Source organism: Panthera uncia, chromosome C2, assembly GCF_023721935.1.
Source record: "Panthera uncia isolate 11264 chromosome C2, Puncia_PCG_1.0, whole genome shotgun sequence".
NCBI classification, from domain to species: domain Eukaryota; kingdom Metazoa; phylum Chordata; class Mammalia; order Carnivora; family Felidae; genus Panthera; species Panthera uncia.
This window is the reverse complement of record NC_064810.1, coordinates 133,925,070-133,939,424: the sequence shown is the minus strand read 5'-3', so window position 1 is coordinate 133,939,424 and position 14,355 is coordinate 133,925,070. Positions and strand designations below refer to the sequence as shown.

Sequence of the window (14,355 nt, the reverse complement as noted above, 5' to 3'; positions counted from 1 at the left end):
CAAAGTGAGTAGGGCCATTCTCGACATGTCACATGCTGGGAAAAGCCAGGCAAAGGCAAAGAGAACTTTTTCCCACTTTCTTCCTTAGATTACATGGTGGCTTGTTTGTCCTTTCTACTATCATGGTTGGTTTTTCCTCTTTTTTTCCCCCTGTCATAAAATGTCATAAATTTATTTTTACAATAAGTTTAAAATTTGTTTAGATGTTCAAATCTAATTATTCCTCACTTGTGAATCCCACTAGGCACATTTCCACACATCTTTAGTTAAAGGAGCAGAACAATGTAACGTATCTTGTCTATATGAGATGCTTCCATAAACATTATACCACTTATTAAATGGCTTTTGTTGAGTTCTTGTTATTATAACTCTTTTTTAGTTGTAAATGAGAATATTTTCAGTCATTTGACCAACATGCCTCCAAATTCTATGATTCCCCAAAAAGTAATGCTTTGAACTATTTATTTTGTAGCCAAGGTTTATAATAACATGTCCCAAACTTGATAAATTGCTGTTAGTGTCATTGTAAGAAAGTATCTGAGGCTACATCCAAGCTCACTGGCAAAGAGTTTCTGCATTGATGAGTGGCATCTCCCTTGGAAGTGAGAAAGTAAATGGTGGCACACATGTTAAATATGTGGTACTGCATTTAAAATTCTCTTCTTTCCTCTGGTCTGACACTTCTTTAATGTCAAGATTTGGTCATATCCAAAATGTGTGTGATGTTAAGCCCATGGACAGAAGGACAACCTTCAAAACATTCTGTAACTAGGAAATGCCTTTAGGGTCAAGAGATGGTTTTGCCCACATGGCAGATTACATTAGCAGCCAAATTCTTTACCCTCCTGGTATCCACACTCTTGCCATGTGACTTTTCGGTTCTTCCTACAAAAGAAGTAAGAGTACATTTCTCCACCCCTTGAATCTGAGTTCGACCATGTAATTGGCTTTAGTTGACAAAATAAGGCAGGGGTGATGGTATACCAGTTCTGAGTCCAGGCTTCTAGAAACTGTATTTCTACTTGTTCTCTGGTGCTTCTGCCATTGTCAGAAGGACATATTCTGCTCCAAGAAAAGCAGCCCAGTGATCCCAGGAGGAAGATGAGAAATATTTGGAACAGAGATGCTCCAGTTTAAGTGCTCTAGCCCAGAACAGAGCCCCCAGTCAATAGGTAGGCTCATGAGCAAGCCTAGCAAAGACTGACTGAATGAGGTTGGCTGAGATCAACAACCTACCAGGAAACACAGAATGAGTGAGCTACGATAATAAATGATTATGGCTTTAAGACTCTGCATTTTGGGTTGCTTTGTTGTTTAAGACTCTGCATTTGGGTTGCATTTTGTAACTAACCAATTCAGCTCAAAGTGATTTCCAGCCATAAAAATCCTGGACATACACAATCTGTAGCTGGTCTAAATCTACCTTTTGCACTCCTGAGATAACAGGACTTCTATGGCAATCATTGCCCTCTCTTATGCCCCCTTACAAGCTTACCTGGGTTTGCCTCAAGCCCAGAAGAGCCTTTGCAGGAAGGACTGGTGCTCCCTCCATTAGGTTGCTCAAGGGAAGATGAGTTTGAATTATATGAAATGGTCCCAGCTACAGGAGGTGGACTGATAACTAGCCCCAAAAAGAAAAACAGGAATTAGGTGACTCCTTTCTTAAGCAATAAGGAACCACGTGCACATGCAACCATCCCATTCCTGCCCAACACCACCACAAAATCATCTTTAAAATAAAAGCCATGGAGGGACACCTGGCTGGCTTGGTCGATGGAGCATGTGACTCTTGATCTTGGGGTCATAAGTTCGAGCCCCACGTTGGGTGTAGAGATTACTTCAAAATAAAATCTTTTAAAAATGAATGAATTAATTAATTAAGATAAAATAACAGCCATGGGGCCAAAATGAACATGATAATAATAAATGGATCATTAAATAAATAAATAAGTGGGGAGAAGGTAAAGGCCTTCCTTATAGGAGAATACCAATAAATAAAAAGGAAGGAATCATGGACGTTAGGGGGTAAAAAAAACACTTGACAGCCAGCATGTAATAATTGATTCAAGGAAGAATCATCTGTGCAGGCTAAACCTTGGGAGTATAATTTCGGTGAAGACAGGCTAGTTTCAAAGTATCTCTCTACAAAAATACTTCTTTATTGCAGAAGGAAAGATGGTTAACACTGCAGTGGAGAAACCATGTAAACACTATCATAACCAAGTGATCAAGCTTATACCAACAACGAGGGAGGCCAACATCATGTGCCTCCTGAGGTCAGACAAAAATTGCTATAAACCACAGGATTGTGATTAGAGGCAAAAATGGAAAATAGCCTATAGGTTAGGTAATAATATTGCATCAAGCTTAAATTCCTTACTTTGATAACTGTACTGCTGTTAAGTAAGAGAATGTCCTTGTTCTTGGGAGATATTCACTGCGCTCTGTAAAGGGGTATGAGGTTTGCAACTTTCAAATAGTTTAGAAAAAAAAAAAAGAAGGGAGGATGATAAACCAAGTATGGCAAAATGTTAACAAGTGGTGAATCTGGGCGAAGGATATAGAATATACCAGATTTCTTTGTCCTATTGTTATAACTTTTCTGTAAGTTTGAGAATATTTACAAATTAAAAAAACATCTTTTCTTTTCTTTTCTTTTCTTTTCTAAAAGCCATTGTCAGAAATAGGATATTGCTTTGCCAGTGTGCTGCTGATTGGTAGCTAGTGTGGTGAGAGCAGATGAAGAATACAGACATTTTCAGTGGCACTGGTCACGTACAGGACAGAGTATAGCAGTAAAGCCAGATGCCCAGAGAGAACGTTCAACTAAGTTTCAATGCAGCCACAGTTCAGTCCCCAGAGGACGTTCTGAACAGCCAGGAAAGTGATGGAGTAAGTTTACAGAGAGACACCATTCCACAGCACTGAGAATATACCAAAGTGCCCGGCCATATATATATGTGTGTGTATATATATATATATATACACACATACATATGGCTTTCCTTCCAGGAAACAGGCCTTCTGAATCTCAAAGTGCACTGGAGTGATTGCACACAAAGGGGAAGCTCTGGTTATTCTGAAGACATTTGAGTATCTTGCAAAACTTCAGAGCCATCATTACGAATGTCATTTATCACAGCTGCATAGATGTGCAGACATGCCAATTAAGTAGATGATTACACTCTTCTTTCCCCCCAGAGAACACACTGCAATTACAGTAAAAAAAAAAAAAAAAAAAGGAGAAGGCAGCCTGCTTCTGACAGCTTTGGGTAACACTAAAGAGGACAATGCAGTTCAACCGGGTTACAACCTCAGCCACACAAATAAATGTGGAACTCCCCGAGAGTCAGACACAACCTCTGCCTTCTCCATCCTGTGCTAAGACATAAAATGCGCTAGAAGCTGAACACACCAGGGAGGCATTCCGGGAGGGCAAGGATTAAGGGGAGTTTTCACAAAGAGGAATCCTCCTGGAAGACCCTCCAGCAAAGAACTCAGCTGATCCTGCTGAATTGCTTTGGTGTCCTCCTGCCTGAAGGAGGAAACTGCTCTTCACTCACTCCTCCCACAAGCGTCTATCTGCTGGCACATTCATGGCACATTCACGGCACATGCTAGAAAGCCTGGCTCGAGGTCTGGCTGGCTCCTCATGGGGTGTAGTAGTTGAGGAATTTCACAGACTGGGCATGAAACCCAATTCCATCACTTAGGAGCTCTGGTTGTGGGCAACTTGGTGCTCCTCTCTGAGCTTCTATTTCTCATCTATATAAAGGGGATAATAATACCAACTTCTCTGGGCTTGAGCTAATTCACTATGAAGCAGACTTCACAGGCAAGGACTTAATGGAAGTCTGTTATTATTATTGTGGCAAACAGCCTCTGACCACCACACTCACTGGAGACAGAAGACTTACAGAAAAAAAGTGGGCTTAGGACAGCACGAGGTAAGTGCTGCATGACACAGCGGTTCTCAAATACGGCTGCACATCAGAATCACCTGGGGAGCTTTTAAAATTCTCAATGTCCAGGCTAGACCAATTACATCACTCTCTCGGGAGAAGCCTCAGAAATCAATATTATTTTCAATCACAAGTGAGGCCACCGCACAGCCAAGCTAGAGAACCAAAGATAAGATATATTCAAGGTTCTATGAAAGTTTGGAAGAGATGCAGTCCTTGCTGGAAAGCATGGGAGGAGCAAGGAAAGAGTTTGTGGGAGAGATGTTATTTGAAAACCAGATGAGATAAAGACAAAGTGAACAGCACAGGGACAGAGAGAGTAATACAGAGGACATGCCCAGTCACTACAGAGGATATGTCCGTAAATGCTAGAAACTGGGGTCTCTAAAAACAAGAATTCAAACAAAAAGGATTTGATCCAAACCAAAATACCTTATTCCCTAAGTACTCTGCTTTGTAGGGATTTAATTATATTTACATCCAAACTTGGGCGCTAGATAAGAAAAACATTATTAATCATCTTCTCAAATGTATTATGCTGAGTGAAAGAAGTCAGACTCAAAAAATGGTGTACCATATGATTCCATTCATATGACATTCTAGAAAAAGCAAACTCCAGGAACAAAAAACAAATCAGTGGTTGCCAAGGCTGGTGGTGGGGCAATGAACGAACTACAGAGGGTTGCAAGGGAATTTTCCGGGGTGAAGCAACTATTCTGTATTTTAATGGTACTGGTGGTTATTTAACTCCATGTGTTTGTCAAAATTCACAGAACCATACATTAAAGAAGGTGACTTTTACCGTTTGCAAAAAAGATTTTTTTTTGCTAGAGGCAAAAATACTATACACTGAGCTAGATGTACTAAAAACTCTAATATGGAAATTCTGCATTCTGCTTTCTCCACGACCACATAGGAATGACTGCTTTGGCATCTCTTGCCAAACTTCTTCGAGTCTTCCTAGCATCAAAGGCAGCAGTTCAGAGCCTCTCTCTGGGATCAGTGGGACTCTAGAAGTCACGTGCCTTCTTCCGTCACAAAATACTAGCTGCTGCCACCCAAAGCAACGGCAAAGATGCTCTGGCCCCACTAGGAAGTACTTCACGACCTGAGACTCAAGATGGCTCTCCTCCACTCACCACCCTACCTTTATCCATGACAGTAACTTGATGCACAAAACTGACATCACAGATTCCGAAACCAGACCAAGGCTTGATTCCTGGGCATATCTGGCCACTACTGACCAAGACTTTAAGTGTCTTTTTAAAAAGCCAGCATTTGACTACAGAGCTGAGCTGTACGGCATTTTACACCTCCTAATATGCAAGCTAAGCAAACTCAATAGCACAAGGAGGGGTTGTTTTAAGTGATTTGCACCTGCTCTCTTCATTAACCGAGATGCACATGTAAGATTTGCCAAGGTGTTACTTTTTGGCCGGCTCTGTTCTTCGATTTTTTGACAAAAAAAACCCACAAATAAATGCAGAGTGAGCTGTGACTAACACATTCTGGTTGTTCTCTGATTATGCAAAAAGAAATTTACCTGTTTGGATTCCTAGCTGGCTGGTTCTAGAAGAGGCTGAGAGAAAATCCTGATCCCAGATAGGAGAGTTTTGACTATAAACTTCTTCTTCTAACATGGATAGAAACCTAGACACAAGAGTGAAAGCAATAATAAGATCAAAATATATTACTAATATATTACTAGAAGGATGAAAACCCTAACCATTTATGGCAAGCACCCCAACATCAGCCTCTCACCTTCAACTCAGAAATATGATCGCGAATTATGACTCAAATGATGATCTGTGGGTGGGCCTGGTATATTCAAATAAAGAAATGCATTTCCACAAATTTATTCTCTTTTGATTCTGCACAGATTGACATAACATAGAATGCACAGAGCATACATCAGTAGGAATGCATTCCACTGAGCATTCCTCAGTGAGCCCCAGAGCAAGATTTCCACCATCTATGTAGCTGTCATTGTTCAACGCAAAACTAATATTTATCGAATGCTTGCCATGTGCCTGCACTGTTCTATGAACTTCTTATTGAATCCTCATACCAACCCAGTGAGTTACATATTTTATTTTTATTATCACACACATACGCTTACTACATGACAGACATTGTTCTACGTGGTTGATGTATTATTAACTCAGGTGCTCTCCTAACAAACCTATGCAATGGAACCCATTATTATACTCATTTTGCAGAAGAAAAACTTCAAGCAAAGAGATTAAATAACTGGTACAAAGTTCCACAACTAATAACTGCAGGGCTAGGATTAGAATAAATGATTGAGGGGCACCTTGCTGGCTCAGTCAGAAGAGCATATGACTCTTGATCCAGGGGTTGGGAGGTCAAGCCCCACGTTAGGCAGAGAGATTACTTAACAAAAATAAATAGCTAATTAAAAAAAATTTTTTTTTTTAAAAAGAACCAGGGTGCCTAGGTGGTTCAGTCAGTTAAGTATCTGACTTCAGCTCAGGTCATGCTCTTGTGGTTCATGAGTTCAAGCCCCACGTTGGGCTCTGACAATGTGCTGACAGCTTGGAGCCTGAAGCCCCCTTCGGATTCTGTGTCTCCCTCTCTCTCTGCCCCTCCCCTGCTCGCACTCTGTCTCTCTCTTTCTCAAAAATAAACAAACATTTTTTAAAAAGAACCAGTGAATACTATGTTATACTTCCGGTCATATTATAAACCAAATGGATGAGACCTTGTTAGAAATACGGATAACCAAGCCCTACCTGGGCTTACTGAATTGAAGTCCATGAGAACAGGCCTGGGTAACCAAATTTTGATAAGTACCTTAGACTTCTGTACACCAAAATTGAAGAACTATGATTTAACTACATACACAGATCTATACATCTGGTACTGAAGTACCTTCCTACAAGCCTCTTCTTGAGGCACATTAATTCTAGCGGAAGGATACAGAAAAGAGACTAAGAGCCTCAGCTCTAGAATCCATTTGCCAAGTTCAACACTTAATTTCTGTGACCCCTGGGACACATTCTTAATTTCCTCTTCCTCAGCTTCCTCTTCCATAAAACAGAAATATCAACAGTAATTCCTGTGCAGGGTAGTCGTGAGGGATACGCTGAGGTGCAGGCACGAAATGGTGCCTGACCCCTAGTAAATGCTCCACTCATTCGTTCAACAAACACTGACCGAGTGTCTACCCAGCGCCAGATACTGTGCCAGATGCTGTTAGGACAGAGTGAACAGAACCACCACCTTGCCCTCCCGAAGTTCACACGGCAATCATGTAACAAAGGTTGAATATGAAGAGTCCGCTCTCCTGTCTCTGAAATTCTGAAATCCACAAGCTCTTTAAAAAAAGATCTTCCAGGGGTGCCGGGGTGGCCCAGTCGGCTAAGCCTCTGACTTCAGCTCAGGTCATGATTTCACAGTTCGTGAGTTGTCGCCCCCCCATCTGTCTCTGTACTGAGCTTCAGATCCTCTCTCTCCCTCTCTCTCTGCCCCTCCCCTGCTCACTCTCACTCTCAAAAATAAATAAGTAAACATTAAAAAAAAAAAAAGATCTTCCATAACCCATCTGGCAACAATCTGACCTGAACAAACATAAAACTATTTATAATTTTTATAATTATAAATGGATTTGATTTAGGGGGATTGCCTGCATCCCTAGAACCATGATATATTGTATGCGTTATTTTTAATTTTTTTTAAATTTATTTTTGAGAGGGAGAGGGGCGGGGAAGGGTTAGAGGGGGTTGGGGACACAGAATCCGAAGCAGGCTCCAGGCTCTGAGCTGTCAGCACAGAGCCTGAAGGGGGGGCTCAAACTCACGAACGATGAGATCATGACCTGAGCCGAAGTTGGACACTTAACTGAATGAGTCACCCAGGTGCCCTAATAATATATGTGTTATATATTACCTTTACAAAATATTGTAAATTTGAACTGTGAAACATTAGTATCAAGGTTTTGGATAACTGATCAAGGATCTATATCATCCTCCTCATCACCATCACTAAAAGTACCACTATTCTCATTTATCAATGACTGCAAAATTCTAAATGGTTTCAGGGATGGGAGAAGCTTGTTTTGCATAAGTGAAAACAGATGGGGAAAGGTCCTAAGGGGTCTTTTTACTTGCTGCTCGGGTTAAATCTCAGATTTAAAAACAAACCACTTGAATGAACACCTACCTGCACTCGATAGTTTAATTCATGGTTTCTAGAAACTGCATGAGTCACTTCTACTTCCTAAGCAAGCCACCATTATCTTACGTTTTAAAACATTTTAGTGTGTTTCTTACCAATTATGGAAAGGCTGACAGCAACACATTCTGAGATCATTTTGATCTTGCTGATGAGAAAGAAGGTGCTTGAGGTCTTTTCCTCTTTTCCTACCTTACACAGCCCTCAAGATTTTCCCAACTGCCCTTCATCACAGAAGTAAATTTCCTTTCCTTTTCTAGGCTCTTTCTCTATCAGTAATTACATGGTCAGAACACTCTTCACAAAGCCCTCCAAAGACTCATCAAGGAATAATGCCATTAATAATTTAGGAAAAATAATTTTATATGCACATGTATGTGTGTTTTATGTATATACGTAAATACATTTATTTCATTGTAATAAAGAACAGCCTTATGAAATGTCATGATAAAGTGCTTGCTTTATGTATATATATAAACACACACACACACACAATATAAAATTGTATATAGCATAAAAGAACACACTACATGGAGAAATAGAGAAATACCTAAAAACACTAAAAGTAGTTCGGAATGGTAGGGCTATGGGGGAGCCATTTGCTTCTTTGTTCTCTCTTAATCAAATTTTCGTATTTTCATCAGCAGGTGCATTTATCACTTGTAGAATGAAATACAGACACTAAACATTTTTTAAACAACCCTGTAAGTAGGTGGGTGGGAGGAGAGGCACGAGTTAAAGCCAAGTGGAAGAAAGGGCACATAGGAGGAGGACAACAACAAGGACGTAAGCCCCGCAAGTACATGTGAGAGCCACAGCCACCCTGCACAATGGCATGAAGCCAGTCACAGCTCTCAGTCTGAGACAGTGCCCAGGACCCACACAGCACCTCAAGCTTCAATATATATGATTCAGCTGCCAAGGCTATGGGGATAAATCCCTATTGGGCCCAATGTTGTTATATTCAATGACAAGGGATTTCAAAGGAGAAGTGGGTGGTAGTTTTACCCTACCATTAGTAATAGAGAAGGAAAAAAAAAAAAAAAAAAAGCAGCACTGATTTTTTAACTCAGTAGCAGAAGCACGCCAGAACTATGGGATGAAGGAACATAACACGTTATAATTAGCAAATATCTCCCAAGAAGCAAGATGACTTTGCTATGGGGGAAAAATTGTTACTATGTTAGGTAATTAAAATTTCTCTTAAGTACCACAAAAGGTGGGGGAGGGGGAGGGTCCTCTTTGTTCCTTGGCTTGGAGACAGAGAATGACAACTGTAATATGAAAGTGTAAAATGCTGCTTATGTGGCAAATGTAATAGAGAAATAAGAAAATCGCTTTAAATCCCTAAGGAAAGCTAAAAGGCAGCCACCGAATACACGAGTGTGCCCAGAGATCATAAGCCATTTAGGGGTAAACACCCAAACTCCAATTTCAGTGGTGCTGAACCTTCTTTCCCGGAGAACGCCAAAGTGTTCACGTCATGCCTGTCTTAGGTACCAGCTGCTTAATAATACATTGAAAATCAGGAAGCTAGGATTTATGTACAAACATTGGGCATTCAGCTAAAGCTCATCAGAATTACCCATGATGCCCTCTACCCACGGCTCAAGATTTGTGTTACACTGCCAAGGAATTTTCAGTCAATTTCTATCAAAAAACTATTTTTGTGGTTGTTTTAGACCTAACTTATTCTTTAAAATTAAAGCTATGTTGGGGCACCTGGGTGGCTCAGTCAGTTGAGCATCTGACTTCAGCTCAGGTCATGATCTCATGGTTTGTGGGTTGGAGCCCTGTGTAGGGCTCTGTGCTGACAGCTCGGAGCCTGGAGCCTGCTTCGGATTCTGTGTCTCCCTCTCTCTCCGCCCCTCCCCCACTCGTGCTCTGTCTCTCACACTCTCTTTCAAAAATAAACATTAAAAAAATTTTTTTTTAATTAAAGCTATCTTTCCTGAGAAACAAACTGGGTAATACAATAATTGTAACTTAATAAAAATCTAGTTTCCCTACTAAAACAGGGTATTATCAGTCTTTGGTTAAAGAATATCTCCTTTCTCCATCTCTTCTCTACATGAGCAGTTCTTAATGGGCGGGGGAAGACAGACTCTATCATACCTAGAAAGTCCTTTCAAATTATACCTTCGACTTCCCCCACACCAAAGCGCTGCTCTGGGCAGAATGATGCCCCAGAATGAACCATCTCCCTCATGTCTTGCTGTCACTGCTCCATGACAAGTTGGCCACTGCATCCTCAGCCCCTCTCATGAGCAGTCAGCCTTTTAGCTTCAACTTTTGGTTCTTAGCACTGAAAATGCACTTCCAATGTCAATGTTACAGCACTGCAACTCCCTATTCCTTTGACACACTTCTTTCATTTGAAAAATACGTAAGTGATTATTTATATGTTGGAAGCTCTGGCAGGTACAGAAAGCATGGTGCATAGGAGTCAGGCATATTCTCTAAAAAACTGAGTAGAGGGGCACCCAGGTGGCTCAGTTGGTTAAGCGTCTGACTTCGGCTGAGGTCATGATCTTGCAGTTCGTGGCTTCGAGCCCCACGTCAGGCTCTGTGCTGACAGCTTGCAACCTGCTTCAGATTCTGTGTCTCCCTCCCTCTCTCTCTGCCCTTCCCCTGCTCGCTCTCTCTCTCTCTCTCTCTCTCTCTCTCAAAAATAAACATTAACAATTTTTTTTAATAAAGAAAAAGAAACTGAGTAGAGAGGTACAAAGATCATTTTAAAGGAAGCCTCTCTACTCCTTTCCAGCCCACTGTTGGGGTCTAGTTTAGAGTGAGGGGGCAGGCCGACTGTGGCTGAGGCAGGAGTGATTCACCAGGTCTTAGAAAGGGTTAGAGATCTGGGATGGAAAAAAAACCAGCGAACTAAACTTGTCCTGCACCACTTCTGAGTAGATGGAAACTGCTTCTACCACTCTCCCCCATGGTCCCCTAGCTTCCTGGCAGCTTCCCCATCCTGAGACCCAGACACAATGACTCAGGTGGGATGAGCTGGGGCTCAGGGAGCTACGACTGCCAGCAACACAGATTGCAGCTAATAACAGATGCGTTGTGCAATTCCCAAGATGACTCACAAAGGGAGGTGAGAAGGAGAGGGTCCCTTCCGCCTCCTCCCTGGGACGCTTTTGCTATCATTCCTGACCTCGTGGCTGATACAGGCTTTGGAACGTGTGCATCGATCTCAAGCTCCAGGATCAAAGACCTGCAGGAGTGCTCTCTTACTTTGGGAAGTGGGTGAGGATTAGAGTCCGTTTCTCAAGTGGCAGTTTGTCTTTTTCCTGCCTCGCCTGCTCCAGGAGTTGTCGTCTCATAACTGTGAAGACTGAGCGCAGCAGTGTTCTCCCAAACACCTGGGTGGTTTCATACCGAGGTAGACTGTCACAGAACTGGGGCACGTTGCAGTAACACAGCCACCTGTGGTCAGAGGAGACAAGCACCATCAATATCCCTTCAACATCCCAGATGATCTGAAATATCCAAGCATGGTGACTCTCATACCACTAACCACAGGGGAAGAAACTAGGTCAGTATCACTGCCAGCTAATGGAACTTGAAGTCAGATTCACTCGCCCCGATATAAGCAGTTGGGTCCAGTTCGAGGACAACCATTCTATTCTGCAACATCGTGTGGTGAGTCCTGTAGTCAGACACACCTGGGGTCAAATCCTTGCTTTGCCACTTAACGGGCTGCTTGACTTGGAGAATTTAATTATGTTTTTAAGTCTCCATTTCCTCATCTGTAGAATGGGGACAGCAATAATACCTACTTTGTTGGGTGATCACAAGCATTATATGAGACACCATATGGAAAGTGCACAGTGCAACTTGAGTTTCTGGTACGTAAATGGTAATTTAAATAAAAAGAAGAAATTAAGAAGAGGAAGCTGAAGAAGTCCCATTTGTGAAAGATGAGAATTCCACCATCTAGTTCTCTGAGTAAAATTTAAAATGCCTACACAGCACTCACATACCCCCAAAGCCTTGGTGGGAAGATAAAGATCTTCAAGACTATTCAAAACTCAGTCAAAACACAGGAAGTAATGAGCTCCCACCATCTGTCGCTAAGGTGCATTTTCAATGACTCAGTCTCAAACTTAAAAATGCACTTTGGCATTGCAAAAGCTGGATGTGTGCCCAGGCCCAGAGGGAAACCAGGGGCTTTCTTGAGATCAGACCACAGTTCTGGGGTACACTGGCTGTGTACGGCATACAATGTGGAAAGCTCACTCACCCAAGAGAAGCTAGAGAATGCAAGTTTATTCAACACCAGCCCTCTTTCTTTACGGTCTCCCAGGATGCAAGGTCTCAAATTCCCAGGACCCAGCAACATAAATGTACAGTGGGGGTCAGGGGGTGGCACCAGACCAGGGGTCAGAAGCTTCGTTGCACAGATCTTCATTCCTTGGTAGCAGATCCAAATATCTCTTTCCAGGGCAGGACCTGCTTTCCAAAAATTAACACCCCTCCTCTCTGTGTGCCTTCCTGATCTCCTTTAAAGTGGGAGGGAAGGCTGGCTCTAATGAGCCCAAACTGGTACTGGGAAGCTCCCAATGAACTTTCAAACCCTTAATAAAGAGTGGAATAATAGTGGTTACCTAACTTTTGTTGGTTTTTTTATCTCACTCTGTATGACTTCATACTTCCCCTGTGCGTGGTGGTGATGGCAGTGGTTCATCTTTGGGAAAGAAAACTTTTGTTACTGTTAGCTCATCTGCCTAAATTTAAACCTGACCTTAAAATCCTGCTACCATGTCTTCTCTTCTCTCGGCTTTTCTGTCTTAATTAACACCCAAATGTCACTTTGTTGGTTACAATTCCAAAATGGGCCTCTTACGTGTTGATCTTGTCAAATCACAAACAGTGACCTCGGTAGCAGAAAGGCCAGGAAGCGCATTTATGTTGTGCTTCCTAAGGCACTTCACACAGAACTGTATCACCTTCAAGGCTAGTCTTTGCTGGGTATTAGTCCATGGCCACTTAACGACGTTCTAAGATATTCAGGGCTGAAGGGAGGCCAGCCGCCAAGTGGCTAATCACGAAACGACAAATGTTAAGAGTTAAACAGTTTACAGACCTTAATAATCAGAAATTCGGTTTCATGAGACTTAGGCCATCACAAGACTATCAGTAAGACTTAATATTAAAAATATGTCCAATTTTCTGCAATGGAAGACAGATGACCCTCAGAATTTAGACCAGTACTGTCCAAAACAGCAGTTTATACTGATACTGTGCAGATACAGTAGCCATTGGCCACACGCAAGTACTGAACACCTGAAATGTGGCTACGACAACTGAGAAGCTTAATTTGTAATGTCATTTAATCAATTTAAAATTTACTTTTAGTGTGAAATATTTTTCCATGAAATATAACTTTATTGCTTTGGTAGGACTCCACTGAGCTTTAACCATTTTAAATTGAGTGAATGAATTGAGATGTGTCGTAGGTATAGAATACACGTTGGATTTCAAAGACAGCACAAGAAAAGGTAAAAATATATCATTAATAATTTTTCACGTCGATTACACAGTGCAGTAATATTTATACATTAGGTAAAATAAAGCATTACTGAAATTAATGTCCTGTGCCTATTTACTCTTTAAAACGTTAACTACTGGAACATTTTAAATTACATTTGCAGCTCACATTATGTATCTATGGGAGGTGCTGATTTTGAGTCTACAGAGCATTTCCATCTGTGAAGGGGTCACAGATGTCTGAGACTCTACTTAAAAATGATGTTATTTCTGCTACAGCAATGGTAGGTTTTAAATATCACCATAAAATCATGAAGTGTTATAAAGAAGGGCGTAACAGGCCATGCAATCTTCCCAGGGTAGGGGAAGGCAGCACAGACCATTATCGTCTAGTAAAATGTTTCAAGTAATGGACTTCCATCCATTTCTTCTAAGAAGCATTTTGTAGACCATAGTTTATGCTTTTTAGCTTTGTTTTGTTTTTGCTTCCAAGATTAATATTATTTTATAAATCTGTCAAGTGCACAGCATGATAAGACAGAGTCTGAGTCAACGTGTGGTGTTTTAGTGCTGTTTTAACAAATGACATCGTCATCGCGCATAGTGGGATGAAAAGAAGAAATGGGAATTTGTGTGCATCTCTGCACACACAATCCTCCAAACACTTAACTGTAAGAAAAGATTTTACCTAAATGACTGGTGTCAG

General features: G+C 41.4%; 1 protein-coding gene across 1 annotated transcript in view; it reads right to left on the bottom strand.

Annotated features, from left to right (window-relative positions):
- Nucleotides 1-14,355, bottom strand: part of KAT2B (lysine acetyltransferase 2B) — a 127,061-nt gene that overhangs the window by 33,765 nt on the left and 78,941 nt on the right. The window contains exons 9-11 of the mRNA XM_049629219.1: nt 11,394-11,585; nt 5,506-5,612; nt 1,496-1,621 (exon numbers count right to left, since the gene is read on the bottom strand). Of these exons, the coding sequence (XP_049485176.1) occupies nt 1,496-1,621; nt 5,506-5,612; nt 11,394-11,585 (425 nt within the window). The remainder of the gene's footprint in view (nt 1-1,495; nt 1,622-5,505; nt 5,613-11,393; nt 11,586-14,355) is intronic.